The sequence below is a fragment of the Delphinapterus leucas genome, chromosome 9 (genome assembly GCF_059928025.1).
Source record: "Delphinapterus leucas isolate spDelLeu-1000000601 "Yukka" chromosome 9, BTC_Dleu_Yukka2, whole genome shotgun sequence".
NCBI classification, from domain to species: Eukaryota; Metazoa; Chordata; class Mammalia; order Artiodactyla; family Monodontidae; genus Delphinapterus; species Delphinapterus leucas.
The window spans coordinates 5355347-5382323 of NC_143137.1; the positions used below are offsets into that span (position 1 = coordinate 5355347).

The 26977-nt window shown below is 43.0% G+C and overlaps 1 protein-coding gene across 2 annotated transcripts in view; it reads right to left on the bottom strand.

The window, feature by feature from the left end:
• GALNTL5 (polypeptide N-acetylgalactosaminyltransferase like 5) overlaps window positions 1-6928 on the bottom strand; it is a 67878-nt gene extending 60950 nt beyond the window's left edge. For both annotated transcript variants that reach the window (XR_016394241.1, XM_022577324.3), the window contains exon 1: window positions 6193-6928. Coding sequence is in view for 1 of the 2 variants with exons in the window: in XM_022577324.3 (XP_022433032.2) it covers window positions 6193-6490 (298 nt within the window). In the remaining variant the exon portion in view is untranslated. The remainder of the gene's footprint in view (window positions 1-6192) is intronic.
• Window positions 6929-26977: the final 20049 nt, after the last annotated feature.

Below are 26977 nucleotides of genomic sequence, written 5' to 3' on the forward strand. Positions count from 1 at the left end.
AAGTGACCCCATTTCCCCTCGGTCCTCTTTCTTACACCTAAAAACTCCTTGGCTCTGAAAGGCGAGTGTAAGGAGGCAGGTTGCCTGGGAGCCTCAGGACAGGGGCAAGGACACGGTGGGCTCCTGATTTCTTTGTTGCCTCCCGTAAATCCCAGACAGGGGGCTGTCGAATGCTGCAGGTGGAACCACTAATGGGCACAGACAAAACAAGCGCCAGGATAAGCCTGTTCCTCCAGCCACCGGGCCAGGAAAAAGGACAACTAACCACAGAAACCCTCTGGGAGCACCCACTCTAGTCCAGTCAAGCACCAACGGGAGAACCACACCGCCCCCTGTTGGCTCCAGTGGGGAGAGCAAGGAGTGCATCCACCTCTATTCCAAGGGAACAAGGGGCCGTGCTCCTCTCCTGGCAGAAGGCGGCAGTGTTCTGATTACCTGTCTGTCTGGTGTGGGCAGGCTGAGCAGGGAGCTGGTCTTCCAGAAGCCTGCCTGGTAGAAGCAGGTGGTGCTCTGGTTCTCCCTAAGGTAGTGTCTTGTCAGTGGCGTGCTGAGCCTCCAGCCCCACCTGGCAGCAACAAGGCTTAACGAGGTGGTGCAAGGTGAGGCTAGTCACTGCGCCACGTACCCACTGCCCCTCATATCCATGGGGGTCTGGGGAGAGCTGAACCTCCACCCTCAATGGCAACAGGTTGTGCAAAGCAGGATAGTGGATACTCTGCTTACCCCATCTCCTGACCCTGGCATCAGGGAGGCCCACCGGGGAGCTGAACTCAGAGACAACAATGTCATGCAAGTCAGCGCCCAATTTTCCCACCGGGGCTGCTGAACGTCCCCTCCACCATCCACAGCGTGGCAGTGCCCACGCTCCACGGTTGCCAGGGTGGAGTCGGCAGGCCCAGCAGGAAGCAAACACACCCACCCACCTGGCCCTTGTGCTGCATCTTAACAGAGGTCGGCCTAACAAAGAAGCTTAAACGGGACCCAGAGTTTCATAATGTCCAAAATGCCCAGGATACAATCAAAAATCTTCTGTCGTACAAAGAACCAGGGAGATCTCAAATTGAATAGGAAAAGACAATTGACAGATGTCAATACCAAGATGAATCAGAGGTCAGAATGATCTCAGATCCTAAAGCAGCCATCATAAAAATGCTCAGAAACAGAAAAAGGGGAAATCTCAGCAAAAAAATAGAAGTTATAAAAAAGAACCAAATGGAAATTATAGAACTAAAAATAATCTAATAAAAACTCACTAGATGGGCTTAATATTAAGTAGAATAGTGATAACAGAATCCACCTACTCTGAGCAATGGAGAAAACAGACTAAAAAAAAAAATGAAGAGAGTCTCAGGGACCTGTGAGCTAACAACAAAAGAGCTAATATTCATATTAGTGGAGTCTCAGAAGGATAGGAGAGTGAGGAATGAAAAGGTACTCTTAAAAAATAATAGTAGAAAAGTTCACGAATTTGGTGAAAGATGGACATCTACAGCTTCAAGAGGCTGAGGAAACTCCCAAGTAGGATACACCAAAGAAATCCATGCCACATCATAATTAAGCTTCTGAAAACTCCAGAAAAAAGAAAGCTCTCAAAAGCTGCAGACGGAAAGGAGGCACTCACAGAGGAAAGATCTGAATGACTGGGGATTTCTCGTCTGAATCATGGAAGACAGAAGGAAGTGAGAAAACATTTTCGAGTGCTGAGCAGAAAGAACTATCATCAGTGAAGCCTAGGTCAGCAAAAATATCCTTCGGGAATCGCGAGAAAAATAAAGATACGTTCAGATGAAGAAACACTAAGAATTTGTGACTAGCAAACCCACCCTCAAAGAATCGAAAAAGAAAGTTCTGTAAACAAAAAAGGAAAATCATAGCAGATGAAGGGTTGCAACCTCAGAAAAGAAAAAGGAACATCCAAAAGGGTAAAAAATATACTAGCCTGTGCTCATGGGCTTCTTAAGTCTCATTCAGTGATTGGAGCAGACACTACAACACCATCTGATGTGGTGCTCCATGTACACGGAGGAAATGCTGAAGACGATCGTACTCTAAAATGGAGGATGCTAATGGACTTTGCTTTTTACGCTTTACTGGAAGTGGCAAAACATTGATTCAAGGAGACCTCAGTGAGTTACATATGTATCATGTTAATACCTAGAGCAACCACGAACAGAGCTACACAAAGCAATACATTAAAAGAATACTGGAGGGCTTCCCTGGTGGCGCAGTGGTTGAGAGTCCGCCTGCTGATGCAGGGGACACGGGTTCGTGCCCCGATCCGGGAAGATCCCACATGCCGCGGAGCGGCTGGGCCCGTGAGCCATGGCTGCGGAGCCTGCGCGTCCGGAGCCTGCGCGTCCGGAGCCTGTGCTCCGCAACGGGAGAGGCCACGGCGGTGAGAGGCCCGCGTATCGCAAAAAAAAAGAATACTGGAAGTAAATCAAGATGGGATTCTGAAACATGTTCAGGTAACTGACAATAAGGTAAGAAAAGAGAACAGAAGAATGACAAATGGAAGAAGCAAACAAAAAAATAATAAAATGGCTGACTTAAACCTTAACATATGAATAATTATATTAAATGCAAATGATCTAAATATATCAGTTAAAGACATAGATTGTCAGAGTGCATTAAAAAATATGTTCTGGGCTTCCCTGGTGGTGCAGTGGTTGAGAGTCCGCCTGCCCATGCAGGGGACACGGGTTCGTGTCCTGGTCCGGGAAGATCCCACATGCCGCGGAGCAGCTGCGCCCGTGAGCCATGGCCGCTGAGCCTGCGTGTCCAGAGCCTGTGCTCTGCAACCGGAGAGGCCACAACAGTGAGAGGCCCGCGTACCACAAAAAAAAAAAAAAAAAGTTCTAACAATATGCTGTCTACAAGAAACTCCCCTCGATGTGATGTAGGTGGATTGAAAGTAAAAGGATAGAAAAAGATATATCTTGCAAATAGTTTTAAAAGCAGGACTAACTACATTAATATCAGATAAAATAGACTTTAGAACAAAGAAAATTACTAGAGACAAAGAGAGACAGTATATACTGATAAAAGATCAGCCTACCAGTAATATATGATGATCCTAAATAGAAACATACCAAAAAACAGTCTCAAAATACATGAAACAAAAACGCATAGGGTTGAAAGGAGAAACAGACAGACCCATGATTATAATTGGACTCTTCAACACCCACTCTTAGCAGTTGTCAGAACGACTAGCCAACAACTCAGCAAGGACACATAAGAATTGAACAATACAATCAACCAACCGGATATGACTGAGATTACATATACATAAAACACTTCCCCTAACGATACTGGAATACACATTTTTTTTCAGAGTATCCATGGAGCATTCACCAAGATAGGCCATATCCTGGATCATAAAACAAACCTCAAAAAAAAACCTAAAAGAATCGAAATCATAGCGTATATTTTGTGACTACAGCGGAATCAAACTGGATGTCAATTATAGAAAGACAGAAAATTATTCAAAACACTTGGAAATTAAACAATCGATTTCCAAATAATCCAAGAAGAAAGTCTCAAAGGGAATATAAAAATACATAGAATGGAATGAAAGTGAAAATTCAACATATTAAAATATGTGGGATGCAGGTAAAGCAATATTATTAAGATATTAATTCTCCCCAGACTGATCTATAGACTCAATGCAATTCCATTCAAAATACCAGCAGGCTTTTTTGTAGAAATTGACAAGCTGTTTCTAGAATATATACGGACAAGCAAAAGACCTAGAGTAACCAAAACAATTTCTAAAAAGAATGAGAATAGAGTTCAGAAACAGATCCAACAAAAATGGCCAATTGATTTTTTAAAAATAAATTTATTTATTTTAGGCTGCATTGGGTCTTCTTTGCTGTGCGTGGGCTTTCTCTAGTTGGGGTGAGCCGGGGCTACTCTTGGTTGCGGTGCGCAGACTTCTCATTGCGGTGGCTTCTCTTTTTGCGGAGCATGGGCTCTAGGCGCACGGGCTTCAGTAGTTGTGGCACGCAGGCGCAGTAGCCGTGGCACACGGCTTAATTGCTCCGCAGCATGTGGGATCTTCCCGGACCAGGGTTCGAATGTATGTCCCCTGCATTGGCAGGTGGATTCTTAACCAGTGTGCCACCAGGGAAGTCCTGGCCAATTGATTTTTGATAAAGGGACCAAGATGGCAAAAGGAAAGTTTTTCAACAAATGGTGTTGGATCCATATGGAAAAATGAACTATGATCCTTACCTCACAGCATCACAGAAATTAATTCAAAACGGAGTTAATGTAAAACCTAAAATTTTAAAATTTCTATTAAAAAAAAGATAGAAGGAAATATTTGTGAACTTGAGGTAGGCAAAGATTTCTTAGATAAAACATAAAAAACATAAACCACACAAGAAAATGTGATAAACTGACCAGAGAAATTTAAAATCTTGCTTTTTGAATGAAACCACTCAGAGGAGAATGAAGATGCCCAGCATGGTGACTCTAGTCAGCACACTGTTTTATATACTTGCAAGTTGCTAAGACAGTATATCTTAAGTTATCTCTTGAAGTACTGAGATAACTTTTATCCTTTCCAAAGAAAATGTAATGAATAATAATGGTGAATTATGTGATTATAAATAATCTTGTTTTCAACTGTAGAAATTAGAAAACATTCTCCTCTTGGAATATAAGAATAAATTGTATATTAACAGTAAAAAAAGAAAAAAAAGAAAAAAGTTATCATCACAAGAAAAAAAATGGTAACTATGTGTGATAATGTATGTTAATTAAATTTATTGTGGTAACCATTTTGCAATATATACATATATAAAAATCATTGTGTTGTACACCTAAAATGAATACAATGATATATATCAATTATATCTCAATTAAAAAAAAGAGAGAATGAAAAGACAAGGCACAGACTTGTGCAAAATATTTGCAACTCACAAATCAAAGGATTTGATACCAGAATATATTTTAAAAGTCTTAGAAATCAGAAGACAGACATCCCAATTTAAAAAGGGACAGAAGACTTGGAGAGACACTTAACAAAAGGAGATGTACGTGGGGCCATTAAGCACATGAAAGGTGTTCAAAATCCTTAGTTGTGGGGAAATGCAAATTAAGGCCACAATGATACCATTACTCACCCATTAGAATGGTTAAAATCTGAAAATCTGACCATGTCAAGTGTTGGCCAAACCTGGAGAAAATGGAATTCTCATCCACTGCTGAAGGAAATATAAAATGGCACCCTTCCTTTGGAAACCGGTTTGTCATTTTCTTTACAGTTAAGCCTACAGCTACCATATGACCCATCCATCCCATACCTAGGTATTTACCTGAGAGAAACAAAATATGTTTTTACAAAGACTTACATGTTAATACCCACAGTGGCATTGCAATTCATTCCAGAATAGCTACAAATATATTAAAAATACATACTATGGGTCTTCCCTGGTGGCGCAGTGGTTAAGAATCCACCTGCCAATGCAGCTGACACGGGTTCAAGCCCTGGTCCGGGAAGATCCCACATGCCGCAGAGCAACTAAGCCCGTGTGCCACAACTACTGAGCCTGCACTCTAGAGCCCGTGAGCCACAACTACTGCAGCCCACGTGCCACAACTACTGAGCCCACATGGCACAACTACTGAAGCCCGCGTGCCTAGAGCTCGTGCTCTGCAACAAAAGAAGCCACCGCAATGAGAAGCCTGCGCACCACAACGAAGAGTAGCCCCCACTCACCACAACTAGAGAAAGCCGAAGCACAGCAACAAGCAACAAAGACCCAACGTGGCCTAAATAAATAAATAAATAAATTTATTTTTAAAAATACATACTGTATTTTTCTTAAAGAAAATACATAAAAGAAATGAGGAAGATATCTGAGGAGGAGGAAGAATTGGGGTGAAGTTTTTACCGTACCTATTAAAATTTATTTCTTTGAAACACAGAAAGCTATCTGAAACAGATACAGCAAACTACATAAAAATTGTTAAATTTAGGTGGTAAATACATACAAGCCTGTTTTATTATTTTCTGTGTGTGTGTGTGTGTGTGTATGGATATATATGAATATATATGAGAAATATTTCATAATTTAAAATTGAATTGCTCTAAAAAAGGACATTCTCTCACTCTTCCCAGTTATTAAATTTATGGTATATTTTCCCCTTAAAATGGATAACAGAGGAAATCAAAATACTTACCTAATTTTAAAAATGACTTCTGTTCTGTAGTTTCATCTTCATTAGGCCTTTTGACTCTTACATAAGGTCTTGGTATTTGCACTGAGCCATGTTTAGTTTGCAATTTCTTCCCAAGGGACCAAATTAATGGATTTCCTTTCTCCTGGATCTTCTTCTCCTCGTTCTTCACAGGATTATGGTGAAAATAAATACTAAAGATGGCTGTCCAGATCCCAAGTGTCAAGGATCCATAGAGTAAACACTGAATTATAACATTTCTCATTGTAAACCTAGCATTTTTGAAGGTCCATTTTAACATTTCCTAAACCAGAAGGATTTAAGAGAAGCTGTATTAGCTATTTTGATGGTTTAGAGATCATCGACTTGGCTTAAATTCAATTTACAGTGTTTTAAAAACAGGATTATTTTGATATCAGCGCTTATCATATACTTTGATACGAGAAAGTGTATCCTTTAAAAAACTCTTAAAACTGATATTTATCAGATTTCTTAACATGAAAATGTGTAACGTGCTTATAAAACATACACTATCATTTCAAGTCATTGACCCAGACTCCTGAGATAAAACTAAAGCAAACAATGTGAAAGAAGGGTTTCTCATCCCTTCCACCTTCTCGACGCATCTAGGAGTGATGGCATAGGTCTCTGTTTTAAAACGCTGATCTGACACTAATCAGACTGTTAGAAATGTAAGAACATGCACTATCCCATGGTGGAAAGAAAGTGGGCAGTGAGAAGTGCGGACCCCCCTGATGGGACTGTGAAATGGTACAGCCGCTCTGCAATCTCTGCAGGTTGAGTCTATACATAGGGAATGTGGAAGTAGTTCCATCCCTAGAAATATACCCCAAAGAGACTCTCGCCAGGAGACATGTACAAGAACATGTACTGGAGTCATGTTTGTGGTAGAAAGTAGATACAACTCTAGTTTCCCTCAACAGGAGAACTGATAAACTGAGGCTGTTCATTCAGCGTTGGAAATGAACCTACTGGAGCAACACGGATTAATATCGTAAAATCTAAAACACATAATGTTGCACAAAAAACAAGTAGGGTATGATGTTACCTATATAAATTTGGAAAACACGAAAAGCAGTGCAATTGTTTATGCGTACGCTTGAGGGTAGCAAATGTTAGGGGAAAATACCATGCGTGTGCACGGTCTACACAAATATAGGAAAAATACAGGATAGTGATAACCTCTGTGTGGGAGGGCGTCAGGAGGAGGATAAAGAGTTCGGACTGTGTCCTTAATGCTTTTTATTTTGGTCGTGGGTTGTGGGATCTTAGTTCCCCGACCAGGGATTGAACCTGGGCCCTCGGCAGTGAAAGTGAGGAGTAGTAACCACTGGACCGCCAGGGAATTCCCCTTAATGCTTACTTTTAAAAAGTTCTGAAGCAAATATGGCAAAATGAGGAGGTTTGATAAAGCCTGATGATGTGCACACAGAGTGTTCCTGACATTCCTCTCTGCATTTCTCCTATGTCTGAAATATTTCATAATTTATCAAAAAAGAAAGTCTTGAGAGGCTTCCTTTAAAGTTGATAGATTGAATACGTGTGTCTGTGTCCTCACTCTCCTGACTCAACTGTGAACAAAAATAAAGCTGAAAACTCTCCTGGGAAAAGAGTGGTGGAGAGAAAAATGCACGGCGATTTCAGTACAGGTTTGGAAGACACACGATTGGCCGTGTGACCATGACTTGGAAGGACAGAGGGAGTCACAACTCCAGGTGGGCGGAGCGAGGACTCTGAGACAGATACGCGTCTAGCAGACCCCAGGGCAGCTCAGGGTTTGGAGGCCCAGGCTTGTCAGGGGGCACGAGGGGAGGCTTTGGAAAAGGTCACATGCTTCCATGCAGGACGGTCGGCTCCGGACACCCCTCCCTGCACAGAAAAGTCAGACAAGAGCCTGGCAATTTCTCCTCTGGAGAAATGGGATTGTAGAGGCTCAGCCTCCACAGAAGGAAGCTTGAGGCCGAGGTCAGGGGAGTCACCTGGCTCTCTTTCCCGCTTCACGCACAGGATCCCAGCAGCCAGGCTGCTCAACCTGAGGTAGGAGAGGGGAGAATTATTCTGTGATGAGAAGACAGGCCCCAGAGAAAAGCCCCCCTCACAGTGAAGCGTATGGGGTGCCCAAGAAAGCAGCCGACTCCCCACGTGTCACTGTGAAGACAGGACACCTGTGGGAGGGGGTGAGCCCAACACCCAGAGGTTCCCGACAGCGTGTTAAGAGTCTCTCTTTTCCGCTGGAATGGAATGCTGTTGTGGACTGAACTGTGTCCCCCTAAACTCATATGTTGAAGTCCTAACTCCCAACGTGACGGTATTTGGAGACGGGGTCTTTAGTAATGAAGTTTAAATGAGGCCATTAGGGTGGGCCCTGACCCAATAGGACTAGTGTCCTTATAAGAAGGGGAAGAAACACCAAGGGTGCAGGCACAGAGGAAAGGCCATTTGAGGACACAGTGAGAAGCTGGCCGTCTGCAAGCCAAGGAGAGAGGCTTCAAAAGACACCAACCCTGCTGACACCTTGACCTCGTACTTCTGGGTTTCAGAATTGTGAGAAAATAAACGTCTATCGTCCAAGCCACCCAGTCTAAGGGACTTTGTTGTGGTTGCCCTAGTAAACTAGTACGGATGCCAAGGATTGGCTGAGGTGCTTGAGGGAAGCCTTCAGAAAGAAAGAAAATACAAATTGAACCAGAAAAGGGGAACAGCAAATGAGAGCTTTCGAAACATCAAAACACTGATTTTGATTGTTCAGAGAGAGCTAAGAAGACATTACATTTATGAAACCAGAGAAGCAGGCTTGAAAAAGGAACACTGAGAGAACAAAAAGAGGCTGCTGAAACTTAAAGCATGATCGCTAAAATTAAAAGTCATCAGAAGGCTGTTACACAGCATGAAAGGAATGCTCTGGAAGCACAAATAAATGAGAGAGAGGAAGAGAGAGAGATGTGCTATCTCACTCTATGCAGTATCGATATGACATCCGACTAGCGCAAAGGGTTCCAAAAGGTGATCAGAGAAAAGCATCAAATAAATAATACACACACTTCCCCCAGAACCAAAAGGGCCCATAGGATGGCCAATGCGATCGATGTAAGAAGATCCTAAAAGCTTCCAGAGGCAGGAGAAACAGGTGACATATACGAGAAGGAGAAGCAGAATGAGATCAAATTTCTCAACAGCACTGTTGGGTTCTGAAAAACTGCAGAGAAATGGCTTCAAAATTCTGTTAAATGATATTCCAGCTAGGTTTCTATATCTAGTCAAAATTTAATAAAGCTTGAGAGTAGAATAAAGATGTTTTCCAAAACAAATTACACTCCTTGCCTTCCTTTTTGGGAAACTATGTGTGGATTGTAAGTGCCAACAAGACAAAGAATGAACAAAGAATACAAGGACCCAGGGTAGTGGATTCAACCCAGGAGAGACGCAGAGCAGTCTCGGAGGGCAGGTGTGAAGTGGGCTTAGGGTGCAACCAGCAGAGATTGGAACAGAAGCTGGTGTTGAGCTCCGGGCGCTGCACCCCTACCCCACAAAGGAGATGGGTCCAAAGAATATCAGATTTGATGAATTATTTGGGGGCGGGGAAGTGCAGGTAGATGATCTCTATGATGGTAAAAACTAAGGAACGATATTGATAGAGTGATGAATATGTAACCACTGATAACTGTATTAACCAAAAAAAAAAAAAAAAGTCACATAGATTTATTGGAAAATAAGCTAAAAAACATAGAAGCCATGTAAGAAAAATGAAGTTGGTGTATAATATAGATAAACCAAGAAAGAGAAGTCTGAGAATATTATTTAAAATGTGAAGGTAACCATCGTAAGAAACAGATTAAAGAGTCTCTTGCTTTTAGGGAGTTGAACTGGGGTGGGGGCCAGTGTGGGAATTGGGAAGGGCCTGCTGACTTTCTTTTAAGATTTTGTTTTTATTTTATTTTTTATACGTATGTATTACTTTGATAAACGTTTTTGAAGCAAAGATTTTAAAAAAAGATTGAAAATGAAAACAAAATGTGAAAATAAATCAAACAGCATCAATACTGGCAAACACAGTGAACATAGATGCTCCCATCCCTGTCCCTTTAAGTCCCCGGATGTCCTGACTCCTGGGAAAAGTAATCAATGAAACGAGCCTCATGCTCTCCAGGTCCCTCCTGGGTCCAGGTCCCTCTGGCATGGGTTTTCCTTCTCATGCTCCAATTCTTCCCAAGTGACTTCCTGGCATTCAAACATTTAGCATCATCTCCCACTTTTACCCTTTCTCGGACTCGAGGGAAGAATTTGGCTTCTACAGTTTTGACCTTGGCCCTTCCCTAGGAACAAGCTTGCATATCCACTGTGGTTCTTACTGCTCTTGTTCATGTAGGAAACCCATACTGCTCAACAGAACCCAGTGGCCATAACAGCTCCATGGCCTCAAACCACCAGAAAGAGACCTGAACACACCTGGATACAATGCCTTAGGCAGAGGTGGGCACCTGCTCCCCCTACTGCCAAAGGCTCACAGCCAAGTCCATGCCCCAGAGTTACCTTTGGCTGAGGCAAGCTGCTTTGCCCAAGGTTCCCCCTCCCTGAGGGAACTCACGCTTAAAGACTGGTCGATGGGTGGAAGCCTCTTGTCTCACTTTGGGATGACTCTGAAGGCCCCTCCGGCCCAGAGTTGCCCACGGGACTGGCAGGGGCCCCTCAACCACATCACACTCCAACCTCTTCCTCTGCTTGACCCATCTCCCTCACTTTGGGAAGCCAAACCCACATCAATAAAGTGCTTCCACGCAAATCTCAGAGTCCGTTTTCTGGGGAACTGGAACTACAAGAGTTGGTAGTGGGAGTGGTCCTGGGAAACGGTCTAAAATGGGGTTTAGGGGCTGGGTCACCCTTAGCTGACTTCCCTGAGGACCCACTGCTGGTGGAAAGGCAGCATTCTGATAGCCCCTTAATGAAGCAGTGCCCTCACTAAAACTTTGCTGTGGTGACCTGGGGTGGAATCCTGGCGGAACGGAGTGTTCTGGTTGGCACATTTGAGAGATGAGGGCAGGGAGTGGTCACCACAAATACCACGGAATCAGAATGGCTGAGGTTGAGGCTGTGGATGCAACTGAGAAAAGTAATGGAAAGCTATGGGTTATTCGTCCCCAATTTAAGGCAAAATATCTGAGTCAGAGGGCCTCCTTAGCAGGGTATAAAAAGACTCACCCCTACAACCAAAGGGCGAGAAAGCAGGGCTTGATGAGGGCAGCTGAGCTGCAGGGAAGGGAAGGTTGATTCTCACCTTGGCTAGTGTTCAACCCAGGAAAGGAGGGAGACTGAGCCTCGGGATGGGAGTGTGTGGGTGGAGACACGCCGGAAACCCCAGACCCACCGGACACTCTGGACCCACAGCAATGGCCCCTCCTCTCCACGAAAGGCTAGCTCTCCTCCTCTCCTTGAAAATAACACAGAGGCCTCCGTTTCAAAAGGCAACACCTGCCCTCCCTCAGGGTCACCTCTCAAGTCTGCTCCTGGCCACCAGGTCAGTAACGAGGACCAAGTCATAACATAGCTTGGCCGGGAATGTGTGAGGCCCCCTCTGTTCCCCCAGAACTGCAGGGCCCAGGCATCACCACCCACTGGAGTCAGGGGCCTGTGCCTGGGCTGAGTCCTGAGGATGCTCGGTAAAGGGAGGGGACATAAAGCTGGATTCGGGAGAGTTTATCAGTATGGGAGCATTCCCCTAGGACATAGGATCTAACGTCCTGACAAAGATCCTGGTTGCACAATAAAGGCTCATTGACTAAATGAATAACACTCTAAAAACGAAATATTTAATTATGCAAAGAAAATGTATCGAATGTGTAAGAGAAGAAGATAAGTTCTAACTAGGGGAAGTGGATGGAGTAAAAGAACTGAAAAGAGAATGAAGCTGTTTTAACTTATATTACCACCACATCTTCCTATTAGTGTCTAAATTTTGAGAGACATCTGTTTTGATTTTCTCCAAAACCCAAAAGCAATTAGAAACTAGTGAAAGAAGAAAACAGGTGAGGGGAGGCCACCAAGTTTAATATACAAAACATACACATGAATTCATATGATAGAATTATTACTGAAAAATAAAATAAATCCATACTCTAGAAAGATTCTACCATACTAAGAAAATTTGGGAAAGAATAGATACATGCATATGTCTAACTGAATCACTTTGCTGCACACCTGAAACTAATACAACACTGTAACTCAACTCTACTCCATTATAAAATAAAAATTTTCTTACAAATTAAAAAAAAGAAAATTGGGGGAAAATTTTCTTTAGATATGAACACTTATAAAAATATCCCTCCCCCCAAGTTTCTTATTTTACTAATATCAGTTGTCTTATATTGCATTTTCTTAAAGCAGAGCTCCCATTAGTTCTCTGGAATATGCACCTCATCTCTCCCCCTCCCGCCCCCAACACCCTCCCCACACTCCCACAAAACGCAGAAAACTTCTCCTACCCAGAGATAGATCCCGCAGCTCTGTGATTGGCTCTTCAACTCTGTATTCTCAGAAGGAAACCATGTTCAATTATTTCCTTCACTAAAACTCATATGCTAGAAAAATACAGAATTAAGTTGTAAAAAATATTTCAGTGATGATTTGTATGTATAGCAAACAAAATTTTAAATGCATTCAAAAAAAAAACAAACAAACCTGAGAGTTAATGAAAAGAATCCAGTAAAGCAAAAAAGAACGCTGCCAGTAGTCACTAACACATGTGCGCACGCACACAACCGAGAAACCAAAGCCCTAAAATAAATCTGGATTTACAGTCACTGAGTTTTAAAATGTTCGTTTTTAGAGCCAGGAAAACATGACCATGCTTTAGATAATGTCACAACTAATTTTTCTGCAAATAATCAGTATTTGTAATCCCTTGCTTTCCAAGAACAATCTTAATACCGATCTCCATACAAGATCTCTGACTTTCTGATACTACCAAGAGTTTTTTTTTTCTATTTCGCTTTTTGAATAAGTAATACATTCTCTTTGTATAAATCCTTAGAAGCACAAAGGGTGTACCTTTGTGGTATACAGTGAGAACTGGCCCTGATTTTCAAGAACTAAAGTTATTACGATGCCCAGTAAGCCTCTAAGGTGGCATAACCCAGCCCGAAAAATCTGATCTTCTTAATCCTGATCCCCAGAGCCAGCATCCCATTCAAGATTCCGCGATTTGATGCACTGCTCCCACTGATTCTAGGTGGAAGGACAGCACCCCCATCTTTGTTCCCGCTTTTCAGCAGACTGAGTCCAGCCACGTACCACTGAGAAAACCACTGGCTGCTCTCTAGTTGTATTCTCCAAGCTGAGTCACAGACGGAATTAGGCAGGAGTCTACACCGAATAACTTGGAAGATGGAATTTCTTCCTGAATGCGTTCTGAGCAAATAACTTGACTGTGCTGGGTACCCTGCCCCGCATGGCAGGGCTCAAAACACAGGCGGCCCCAAGCTAACTCACAAAGCCCTGTGACATCACACAGCTCCTCACCAGCCCCAGAGGCCCCTGCCCGGGAGCTCCAATCAGCGGGCAGGATCCAGGAATTCCAAAGTTCAAAGGGTCTTTCCAGAAAGTCTTAGAATTCTCTCTCCTCAGCTGAGGAAATAGGAAAAACCTAGCACTGGGCAAATCAAAATCCTAGCCTTCTCTAGGGCAAGCCTCGTTTTTGGCTCTTCTGAAATAAACTTAAGAAAACAAAGAAGTTTTCAGAATACCTCAAGAGACAAAGATAAGCCAAAGAGTTACTGGCTGCCTTTTTATTTCTTACTCTGTATTACTCAACTTTAGATATTAGTACCTGAATTCAGCCAAATGCTCGCAAAATTTCTTCTTTCTTAACATGTCTGAGCAGATCTGACCCTCCCCCCTTGAAGGAGGCTGACTCAGTGTTTTGCCTGGGACCAGCCATCTGCTGGTATGTGAGAGGAAGGGGGTGGGTTGCGGTTTTGATACCTCTCCTGGGGCAGATACGACAGCCAATTATAAACCTCCAAACATGACTTCCAATCTCCTTCAGACAGGCTCTAAGAGAAGGTGCTTTTTTGTACTTTTATAATAATATTAAAAGGTAAGCTTCTATTCATAGTAACCCCCAACTGGAAACAACCCTAATGCGATCAACAGGAGAATGGATAAATTGTGCTTCTACATGTAACAGAATGCAAAGCAGCACTGAAATGACTGAGCCACAGAGCCACACAACAGGATGAATGCCCCAGACGTAACACTGATAGAAGCCAGACACAGCCTATAGTCCTAATTCTATGAAGCTCTAGAAGAGGCAAAACCAATCCAGGGTGATGGTGGTCAGAGTGGTGATTACCTCTGGGAGGGGGTGGGAATGCTTGCTTCTGAGAGAGGCCCAGAGTGAGCCTTTTGTAGGGCCAGACGCGCTGTATCTTGTTGATCTGAGTGAAAGCCTCACAAAGCCTACATATACAGTCACTGGGCTGTTCACTGGACACTGTGCACTCCACTGTGTGCATGTTATAGCCTAACAGCCTGAAGGAAAAAAAGTGAGTTGGCCCCAGTTTTGGACAAATTTATCACAGGAGTTTTGCAAGCATTGCATGGTTGGTTTGTTGTAATAAAGTCAAAGCTTTCCTTCTGAGAAAGGTGCACATACAATAGTTAGAATTTTATTTTATTTTTATTTTTTATTAAGATATAATTCACATAACACAAAATTCACCCTTTTAAAATAAAACAGTTCAGAGGTTTTTTAGTATGTTCACAAAGTTGTGGGACCATCACCACTATTTAATTTCAGAACATTTTCCTCAGCTCAAAGAAACCCCGTAACACCTAGCAGTCACGCCCGTTTCCCCTTCTCTCCATCCTCCATCAACCACCAGTCTACTTTCTGTCTCTGAGAATTTACTTATCCTGGACCTTTCATATAAATAGAATCACACAACACGTGGTTCTCGCGTCTGGCTTCTTTCACTGAGCATCATATTTTCAAGGCTTGCCCATACTGCAGCACATGTCAGTACTTCATTCCTTTTTATGCTCAAATAATAATCCATTGTATGAAAGTACCACATTTTGTTTATCCAGTCATCAGTTGATAAACATCTGGGTTGTTTCCACTCAGAATGGATCAAAGACCTAAGTGTTAAGAGATAAAACTATAGGACTTCCCTGGCGGTCCAGTGGTTAAGATGTCGCGTTTCCACTGCAGGGGGCCACGGGTTCGATCCCTGTCGGGGAACTAAGATCCCACATGGCACATGGTATGGCCAAAAAAAAAAAAAAAAAGAGAGAGAGAGATAAAACTATAGAAACTCTTAGAACAGGGTAAAAGCTTCATGACATTGGATTTGGTGATAACTTCTTGGATATGACACCAAAGTACAGGCAATGAAAGAAAGATAAATCGAACTACCTCAAAATTAAAAACTTATGTACCAAAGGACACAATTAAGAGTGAAAATGCAACCCACAGAATGAGAGAAAATATTAAATAAACACCTATAAACCATGCATCAGGATTGTCCATAGGAGTAGAAAAAGGGGACGTATTTCTCCACCACCTCCTGTTTCTAGTGGGTGAAGGTTTGTTCGCTCCGCCATGATTCTGAGTTGGGTATTCACAGCACTAAGGGGACAAGGGGGACAAAAGGGACCAAAGATGAGCTCTTCCACATGCACCAGCACGAATCAGTCGGACATCATCACAGAACCAGTCACCTCCACAGTGGTGAGGGCAAGAGTATAAGGAATGAGGCAGAAGAGGCGCCCCATACAGGACGCTGTTAGGAATTGTGTCACATAAACCGGGAGTAGGCAGAAATGAGCAAGCCAACCTTCACTTTTCTTCTCAAACCTCCCCTCCAGCCTCCCCTCCATCCTACCCTCATTCTCAGCTGTGATGGCAGAGAACAGAGAAGCACTCAGATGAGAACTATTGGGTTGGCCAAAAAGTTCATGGTTTTTCCGTAAGATGTTACAGAAAAACCAAAAGAATTTTTTGGCTAACTCAACACCTCATTTTCTTTCCCTACCACCTATTCCACCAACCACCAATATTTGTATATATACTCTCTGCCTTTTCTCTGTTAGAAAAGGAAAAATGTCCCTGCTCTCCCTGGAGGCAAACCCACTGTTATGCTCAGAATCCCATCCTCTTGCCTTCGCAAGGGCTGACCTCAGACTTCCGTTTGTCTCATCTTCCTGCATCACCAGTTTCTCCCTCTCCACTGAATCTTTTAGGCAGTCACCAAAAAGAACACAAATAACAAATGTTGGCGAGGATGTGGAGAAAAGGGGACCTTTATGTGCTGTTGGTGGGAAATGCAAAAAGACACATGCACCCCAACGTTCATGGCAGCATCATTTACAACTGCCAAGACATGGAAGCAACCTAAGTGTCCATTGACAGATGAACGGATAAAGAAGATGTGGTATATGGGTGTGTGTGCACACACACAATGGAATACTACTCAGCCATAAAAAAGAATGCAATATCACCATTTGTAGCAACATGGATGGACTTGGAGGGCATTACGCTAAGTGAAACAAGTCATACAGGGAAAGACAAATAGTATATGAAATCACTTATATGGGGAATCTAAAAAATACAGCAAACTAGTGAATATAACCAAAAAGAAGCAGACTCACAGATATAGAGAACAAACTAGTGGTAACCAGTGGGGGGCGGGAGGGGCAATATAGGGCTGGGGAAGTGGGAGGTACAAACTACTGGGTGTAATAAGATAGGTTCAAGGATGTATTGTACAACATGGGTATTAGAGCCAATATTTTGTAATAACTGTAAATGAAGAATAACCTTTAAAAGTGTATAAATTTTATTTTTTTAATTTACAAATACCCTTCCTTGACCCTTTGTCCCCTTCCAGCCACTGTTCTCTTGGAAAATCTTGGAAGAGGTCTCCATAGTCACTCTCTCCATCCCTCACATCCATTATTCCCTGCAGTAAAAGTTACATGAGGTCTCCAGGCTGGCTCTCCTCTCATTCCTGGGCAAGCAGGAACACTTACAGCCCTTAGCAGTTAAGAGGGGCCATGCTCCTTGTTCTGGCCAGATGGCTGTGGTCCAGGGGATTTAAGAGTAAGTAAGAAGTCCCCCCCACCAGCTCTTTTCCTGAAAAGCGACCTTTGAAGTCTGCTAGATGGCATAGCTACAAGATGGAGGGTGTAGATACCACAAGGTATAGTTACAAGATACCGGATGCACAGGAGGCCTAATTTAAGCAACATATGAACATTTGTGTTAAGCCCCTGAGACTTCAAGGGTGCTCTGTTATCCCTGCCTAATCTAATAATACTCTTAACTATACACTCTCCAAATTGACCTGCTCAGTCTCCTATCCCTACCACTTCGTTAGACCACTCTCATCCAAGTCACCAACGAACACCGGCCAAATCCAGTAGTCACTATTATGTCCTCATCTATTGGCCTCTCAGCAGATACTGCAGAATTGGTCACTTCCTCCTTTTTGAAACAGTCTCTAAACTTGGCTTGCCTGGGCATACTCTCCTTTGGTTCTTCTTCGCTGGAGTTTCTTCTTTTTCTCAGCCTCTAAAATCAGAGCGCTGTGGGGTTCAGTCCTGGATCCTCTATTACCGTTTATTTGCACTCTCTCCCAGATGACCTCAGTGATCCTTAGAGAGGAAAATACCATTTGTGTGCACTGACACCCAAATTCATACCCCCATGTCCTACCTCTCCACTGAGTCCTAAAATTTATCCAACTGTCTAAGCATCTCAAACTTGACAAATCCAATTAAAATGAAACTTCTAAGCTATAATAGTCTTTGCTTACCCCATGGCCACCCAGCTAGCGGTTACATTCTGACCTCCTCTAGGTCCCTCGGGGCTTCTCCTGGGTGCTTCTGGATCCTCGGAGTGGGTGTGAGTCATAGGGTGGAAAGTATTCCTCCTTCAACCAGAACATCTCTGCCTTTATCTGATTAGCTTCCACTTAAGGCTTCATTTGAGGGAAAAAAAAATTCCTCATCTAAGAAGCCATCTGCAGAGCCACTGAACAATTACATGATTCCGGGGCTTCCCTGGTGGCGCAGTGGTTGAGAGTCCGCCTGCCGATGCAGGGGACACGGGTTCGTGCCCCGGTCCGGGAGGATCCCACATGCCGCGGAGCGGCTGGGCCCGTGAGCCATGGCCACTGAGCCTGCGCGTCCAGAGCCTGTTGCTCTGCAACGGGAGAGGCTACAGCAGTGAGAGGCCTGCATACCGCAAAACAAACAAACAGACAAACAACAAAAAAAAACAATTACATGATTCCGTTCAGTTTGAAAAATGCCAATATAACCTCTCTGAGCCTCAGCTGTCTGATCTCTAAGCGGGGAGAGTAGTGTTGACCGCCTAGGGTGGCTGTGTAGGTGAAGTATTTAGAGGAGTTTTTAGGCACATTGTAATGAGAAGAAAATTCACAAGAGGGGAACCGGCGAACAATCAGGGAAGGGTCGTGTAATAACACTGAAGGACAGTCTTTCCAGGGAAACTTGGTAAAGGTCTGACATAAAGTTTGGTTGAGCTATTATCATGGGGATGCTTGCTGTCCATTTATTGCAAAACCAGTAGTAGCTGCCGATGGTGCTTTCCTACCAGCCTGTGAGCTCCAGGAGTGGAGAGGTTATTTCTTATTAATCTTTGCATTCTTGGACTCCAGCACACAGCTGGGAATCCTGCCCTGAATCTGGGAAACAGCAGTGTGATGTGAAGTGGAGGGCGCCCACTTCTACACCTGCAGGGAAAGGATGCTAAAGAAGCCAAGGTGTAGGACTTCCCTGGTGGCGCGGTGGTTAAGAATCCACCTGCCAATGCAGGGGACATGGGTTCGAGCCCTGGTCCGGGAAGATCCCGCATGTCACGGAGCAACTAAGCCTGTGCGCCACAACTACTGAGTCTGCGCTCTAGAGTTCGTGAGCCACAACTACTGAGCCCAAGTGCCACAAATACTGAAGGCCGTGTGCCTAGACCCCGTGCTCTGCAACAAGAGAAGCCACCACAATGGGCAGCCCGTGCACCGCAACGAAGAGTAGCCCCCGCTCGCCGCAACTAGAGAAAGCCCGCGTGCGGCAACAAAGACCCAACGTGGCCAAAAATAAATAAATAAATTTATTAAAAAAGAAAGAATCCAAGGTGTAAAACACTGTAAATCAACTCTACTTCAATAGAAAAAATAAATTAAAAAACTGCTGTAGAGCAGAAATTAACACAACTCTGTAAATCAACCCTATTTCAATGGAAAAAATAAATTAAAAAATTGCTGTACACCAGGAATTAACATAACCCTGTAAATCGACTCTACTTCAATAGAAAAAATAAATTTAAAAAACTGCTGTACAGCAGAAATGAACACAACCCTGTAAATCAACTCTACTTCAATTAAAAAAAATTTAAAAAAGAATCCAAGATGCAGGGTGGCCCCTTTCCTCCCTGGGCTGGGAGCCGTTGCACCCCTTCTGAGGAATAGCCAGGGTAAATTAGAATGTATGCTTTTCTCAGTCACCATAGAGTCACCATAGAGGAAACTTTGAGAATGCCAGCAAGGGAAGCAGTAGGGAGAAGTGCTGTAGGGACTAGAGGGAGCAGAGAAGCCAATAGCGTTTTTCCTGCTGACACTAGTTGTACTTCCTTCTTCTAGACATCATCTTACTACGGGCTGAATTTTGTCCCGCCGCCGCCACCCAGTTCATATATTGGAGTCCTAACCCCTAGTTCTTCAGAATGTGGCTGTGTTTGGAGATAGGGCCTTGGAAGAGGTGAGAAAGGTAAAATGAGGTCTTGCGGGTAAAATGAGGTCTTGCGGCTCTAATCCAATAGGACTGATTTCCTTATAAGAAGAAGAGATTAGGGACGTCCCTGGCGGTCCAGTGGGTAAGACTCTGCGCTCCCAGTGGAGGGGGCCTGGGTTCGAGCCCTGGTCGGGGAACTAGATCGTGCATGCATGCCACGACTTAGGAGTTCTAATGCCCCAACTAAGTAGCCCACACACGCAACTAAAGGTCCTGCATGCCACAGTGAGGCTCCCATGTGCCATAACTGAGACCCAGCGCTGCCAAAATAAATAAATTAATAAATAAATAAAAACAACACTAAAAAAAGAAGGCGAGATTAGGACACAGACACATACTGAGGGATGACCAAGTTAAGACCCAGAGAGGAGACAGCTGTCCACAAGCCAAGGAGAGAGGTCTCAGAGAAAACCAGTCCTGACAACACCTTGATCTTAGACCTGCAGCCTCTAGAACCATGAGACAATAATTTCTGTGGTTCAAGCCACCTGTACCACTTTGTTATGGTAGCCCTAGAAAAGGTATACACATCTCGATTGCAGAAATATATCTTCTCAGAAGCTTCTGCTCAATGGAACGGAGCTCAAGAAGAATGCTTTTGTAGAAAGCAAGGGATAAAGTGATGGAATGGGAAGTACAGGGAGTGTGGAAGGGAGTGCTTGCTGTCCCTCCTAAGACAAAAGATGTCTCCTCTTCTTTCCTGCCAGCTGGGCCTATGGTTCACAGCCTGTTGCAGTTGGCTGTGGCCATGACTATGATCTCTTCAATGGAATGCAGGTGCACCACTCCAGGCCTGGCCCAGAAACCTCCAAGGAGCATCCCCCCATGCTCTGCCTGGGATGATGGAAGCCACACGTTCAAGATGGTGGAGCCTCCATCAGCCTGGTTCCTGCAGGACCATGTGGAGCAACTTGAAATATTCACCCGGGGTAGTTAAGTGAGCGAGAAATAGACTCTTATGTGTTGTTCTATTCTATTTTGGATCTTCCTGAACAGGGGTTCAGCCTACCCAAAATATAAGACACATGTTAAAATAAACAAGTATAAACTGAGAGCATGCCGGTGTTCGGTCTTTTCTGTGGGTATGAAGGACATAGAAGACATGGGCGCTGCCCAGGAGTCGCTTAAGGGTTGCCAGGGAGACAGACGAATCATGAGAGAAAACAGGGGAAGACACAAGATAAAAATTGCTGAATTGTGTGGCACAGACTGGAGTAGCCACAGCCGGGTGTCAGGGAAAGAACCGCTGTGTCCGGGGGCACAGCTGCCAGACCAATTCGTAAGGGGAAAGGGTAATGTGACAAAACAAAACACAAGGCACTGAACAAAGCTGTGACACCAGGCGGGCAGCCGGCAGGAGGTGAAGGGAGGAGGAGGAAGATAGAACTTATGGACGGCAGGGAACGTCGGGGAGAGAGTGAGGTGTTTGTTCAAGAGTGGAGGCCAATTCTGTGGGAGTGACCGGAAAGCCTGGAACTTTCCCTGTAGGTAAAAGGAAATAAGGTGGCTGAAACCGTAGAGATTTTCTCTCAAACTCGTAGGCACGTTTCACCCTACTCGATTCTAATTAAACAGTTCTAGGGAGAAACAAAGCAGCCCTGAGCTCTATTCTCAGGTTGAGAAGGAAAAGGAAAACACATGATGGGAAAGGCATCACCCTGTTAAGATGGGTAGAACTTCAAATCGAGAGCCAGGACAACTGTCATCCTTCTGCTTCTCTGTCTCCTGAGGGAAAAAAGCAATGCTTAAAACAAAGGACAGAGAAGCAGAAACAGGGAGGTCAAGTTGAAAGAAAACAGGCAAAAACACTTGGGTATAAAATTTACCAATTTTATCATCACAAACCATCCCAAGGGTTTTTGAGGGTTGTAAGCTCTCGGAGGGCAGCACCCCCATCTCGTCCATCTCTGTGTTCCGTGATATGTGATGGTGCTAGGAGACACAGTCACTAAATAAATTCTCAAATAATGATAATGCTTAGGATAAGACAAAGGAATTGGTAAGCAACGATGTAATGTGAATATCTTTGGGTGGGGAGGGGAAGGAAACAAAAGGAGGAAAGAGGGAAAAAAGGAACTGAAAGTTCACGAAGTGACGTTAGTCTCAGTCCTGCCTGGCTCCCTCCAACCAGTCCAGGCGGGGTCATTTATCCAAAATCTCCATCCTGTCTGATTCTCCAATGAGAAAGGCCTACAGACCTTCCCAACACATGACTCTTACCTGCAAGTTCCTCCACATGCTATTGGTCAAATTTACCAGCCTATGCTCTTCCTTGTCTTAAAAATCCTTCATAAGAATCCAGGCCCCATCCACTCTTGTTCCCAGTCATTCAAACAATTCATTGCCACCACCGTTTTGGGTACCAGCAGCATTAGGAAACTCACAAGTGGGGCTGTAATTTGAAAGACTCCCATTAGAAAGTAACGAAGATTGGCTGGGGTGGGGGGGGGTTACTGTGGGCGCAGGGTTGGGGTGTGAGGTTGAGGAGAAGGCTGAATCTGGTAGTAAATGTCAGGCAGAGGCCTTCCCTTGGCTGATATCCGAGGAGGACCACCCTATTTGATAGACCGTGAGCTCACTGCTTTTATTCTAAACCAGCGTTTTGTTTGACTCAGGTTATAAAACTTAGTACAAGACAAAGGAATCTGTAAGCCATGGCAACACACGAATGTTCGGTGGAGAAGATGTTGTTTTTCATCTTCAGGTACCTCTTGGTTGGAGCAGCTAAAGGCTCTGTGTACTGAGACCTGGGCGAGGCTACACCAGGGACACAGAATAAGCATCCATAGCTCTTATCCTAGAGTGGCTCAGGTCTTCAACAGGGAAAAAGACATTGTTCAGGACACTGGTTCAAATCCCGTGAGTGGATTTGGCCAAATGAAGCTAGTTCCCCTGGATAAGTAATACCAAAATTGCTTTTGGTAGACGTTAATCATTGGCCTCTTGGTGAAATGATCAGTTTTGTTTTCAATTACTCAGAAAACATAAAACTCTGGTTCTGGGATGCCCAAAACATCTGCCTGACAAAGATGCTCTAAAAATGAGAATTACATAAACTCTATGGCCTTAGGTCAATTATTCAAAGTATTGATTATTTAATTAGAAACAGCCTATTTGAAGCCTTCTGATGTTGGTAGCTTGGTTCACGTGCTAAATAATAAACTTTTAAACAGCATTATTCACAATAGCTGAAACATGGGAGTAACCCAAGTGCCCATCGATGGATAAGGGGATAAGCAAAATGTGACATGTCCATCCAATGGAATATTATTCAGCCTTGAAAAGGAAGGACATTCTGACAGATGATACAACACGGGTGGATCTTGAGGACATTAGGCTAAGTGAAATAAGCAGTCACAAAGACAAATACTGTATGTTTCCACTTATAATATTTAGAGTAGTCAAAATCATAGAGAGAGAAAGCAGAATGCTTGCCGGGGCTGGGGAAGGAGGAGGGGAATGGGAAATGAATTGTTGAGTTTTGAGATGGACGTGCTGATGGTGGTACCACACGATAATGGTATTTTATACCCCTGAACTGTATACTTAAAAGCGGCTAAGAGGAAAATCTTTATGTGCATTTTACCACAAATAAAATTGAGGAGAAAAAGTACCTTAAGGTGATTGATACCCTTTGACTCCTGCTAAGAAAACATCACCCTCATCCACTGTGCTCTTCGTGTGCTTTTTAAAAAGCGGTTTCATTTCCACACCGCACTTTCTGCTTCCTGTCAACTTCCTGTAACACTTGTTAACTTTCACTTCGGGTTTGCTTTGACTGCTCTATTTTGGATGTCATTTTCTTTTTAAGTAAACATTAGCAACTCTAATCCATAGCCCCTATATTTTTGACTTAGTAAAAACAAAAGCAAGAAAACACCCTAGCACTTTTTTTCCTTTAATTCAAGTAGATGTCCAGTATGAGATATGTCAGGCTCTGGTGATTTTTGGATTACTTTACTCCCTCTCTCACTTAAGAATAAAAAGGGGAAGTTTTATTAGAAAATGCACAGAGCCATGTGCCCCAAAGGACTAGGTCAAACCTATAGGGTGCACACAGCTCCATAGGAACACAGAAGCAATTCATCGCTCCTTCGGGGGCTGAACAGAGAAGAGCTGTAGAACACATTTCCTCCTTCCTCTTGTCTTCCACCCAACTCTTATTTCTGTTTTCCTGTTGGTTCCAGTCAGATACAGGCACCACCTTCTCGCACTGACATGCAGGTCAGCTGCTCCAGGAGGAGGGTTAGACAGAGATGGCTTTCTGCAATGACCTAAAATGATCACTGGTTCCTAGTAATTGAAAGGAAAACTAATACATGATTTTAAAAATAAAGTTTTCCAATACTATCTTCTAACAGTGAAGTCTTAGGGATCTAGATGCCTTTCGTTTTTGTTTTTCTCACTCCCTTCTTACTACCTGTTCATTTTATTGTTTTTCCCTATTTATCCCTTAATGTAAATAGACTCTTTTGTATGTATGATGACTTTCACATACATATATATATATGGATATATATATATGTATAACTGAATCACTTTGCTGTACACCTGAAACATTATGGATCCACTATACTTCAATTAAAAAAAAAATCCCAGTTGGGAATCAAAACGCGGAAGAGGGCTACTTGGCATCTTGAACATCATTATTGAAATCTATAGCACAGGAAAAAGGAACCTTCCTACATTGTTGGTGGGAATGTAAACTGGTACAACCATTATGGAGAATAGTATAGAGGTTCCTTAAGAAACTAAAAACAGAGCTACCATATGATCCAGCAGTCCCATTCCTGGGCATATATCCAGAAAACACAAAAACTCTAATTCGAAAAGATACATGCACCCCAATGTTCACTGCAGCACTATTTACAATAGCCAAGACATGGAAGCAACCTAAATGTGTCCATCAACAGATGAGTGGATAAAGAAGATGTTGTGTATACACACACACACACACACACACACACACACATATATATATACTAGAATATTACTCAGCAATAAAAAAGAATGAAAAAATGCCATTTGCAGCAACATGGTTGGACCTACAGATTATCATAATAAGTGAAGTAAGTCAAACAGAGAAAGACAAACATCATATGATATCACTTACAGGTGGAATCTCAAAAATGATACAAATGAACTTATTTACAAAACAGAAACAGACTCATAGACATAGAAAACAAACTTAACGGTTACCAAAGGGGAAAAGGAGGGGGAGGGATAAATTAGAAGCTTGGGATTAAAATACACACATTGCTATACATAAAATAGATAACCAACAAGGACCTACTGTATAGCACAGGGAACTATATTCAATATCTTGTAATAACCTATAATGGAAAAGAATCTGAAAGGAATATATATATATATATATATATACATAAAACGAAATCACTTTGCTGTACACCTGAAACTAACACGACATTGTAAATCAACATTTCAATAAAATTTTTTTTAAAGGTAAAAAGAAAAAGTAGTACAATCCTTTTGTGAACGATTTGGCAACATGCAGAAAAGCTGAAGTAAACCAAACACAATGATCCAGCAGTGCACCCAAGAGAGGTTCACACATATATAGGAGGCAAGTATAAGAATCTTTGGTACAGTACTGTTTGCTGTGAGGAAAACTCCAAACAATCTGAATACTTCAGAATAAGAGAATTGGTAAATACATGGTGGTATTCATACAACCAATAGAATACAGAAGAGAATGAATGACTTGGAGCCACAAAGATAAACTTCAACAGCATAATATTGAAGGAGAAAAGCGGATTGCAAAAGAAAACAACCAGCATCATAACGTCCTCAAAAAGCTAAAAAAAAGTAAAATAATAATTTGTATTGTATTTTTTTAAGTTAATTTCATTTTTTAATTGAGGTAATTGTGGATTTACAATGTTGTGTTAGTTTCAGGTATACGGCAAAGTGATTCAGTTATACATACATATATATCTATTCTTTTTCAGATTCTTTTCCCTTATAGGTTATTACAAAATATTGAGTATAGTCCCCTGTGCTATACAGTAGGTCCTTGTTGGTTGTTTGTATTGTATTGATACACATATAATGCAGAGAATTATAAAAATATGTATAGGAGTAATAAATACATATTCAGAATAATGGTTACCTTACTCTGTGTGTATGTAGAGAGGGATGTACAGAGGGGCCCTCAACTGTATCTACCTTATTTCTTAAAAGATCTGAAGTAAATATGGGGCAAAATGGTAAGGTTTGATAAAGCTAGTGTGTGGGTGCATAATTTATATTATTCTCTATACACTTTTTATAAGTTTGTAATATTTTGTAATAAAACCAGTGAAAGGTCCTATTCAACTCATAGGATTCACAGAAATCGATTCCTTATAATCCGTAAGATTCTTCGTCATATCTATTAAAAACAATTGCTGTGTTTTATTTCATTGATGGCCCACAAGAGGGAGACCTAGAACGATTCAGGGACCAGATGTATAAATGTATATAAAGACAACTGGCATCTTGGGGAGCACGGCCGGAACCCCGCAGAAACCAGGGTCTGTCGAGGCTCTGTCCGGCCTCTGTCTAAGGCAGGACAGACACATTCAGAAATCTGCAGAGGGCTTCCCTGGTGGCGCAGTGGTTGAGAGTCTGCCTGCCGATGCAGGGGACACGGGTTCGTGCCCCAGTCCGGGAAAATCCCACATACCGCGGAGCGGCTGGGCCCGTGAGCCATGGCCGCTGAGCCTGCGCGTCCGGAGCCTGTTCTCCGCAACGGGAGAGGCCGCAACAGTGAGAGGCCCGCGTACGCAAAAAAAAAAAAAAAAAAAAAAAAAAAAGAAATCTGCAGAGCAACCACTCATGGTAAAGAAGACACATTGCAGCATGCGGTCCTAAAGCGAACGGCATTTTTAAAAAACACAATTTAATGAGATGTTTGCAGAGCGAAGAGCACGCAACAGCAAGAGGAAACTGGATTAACAGT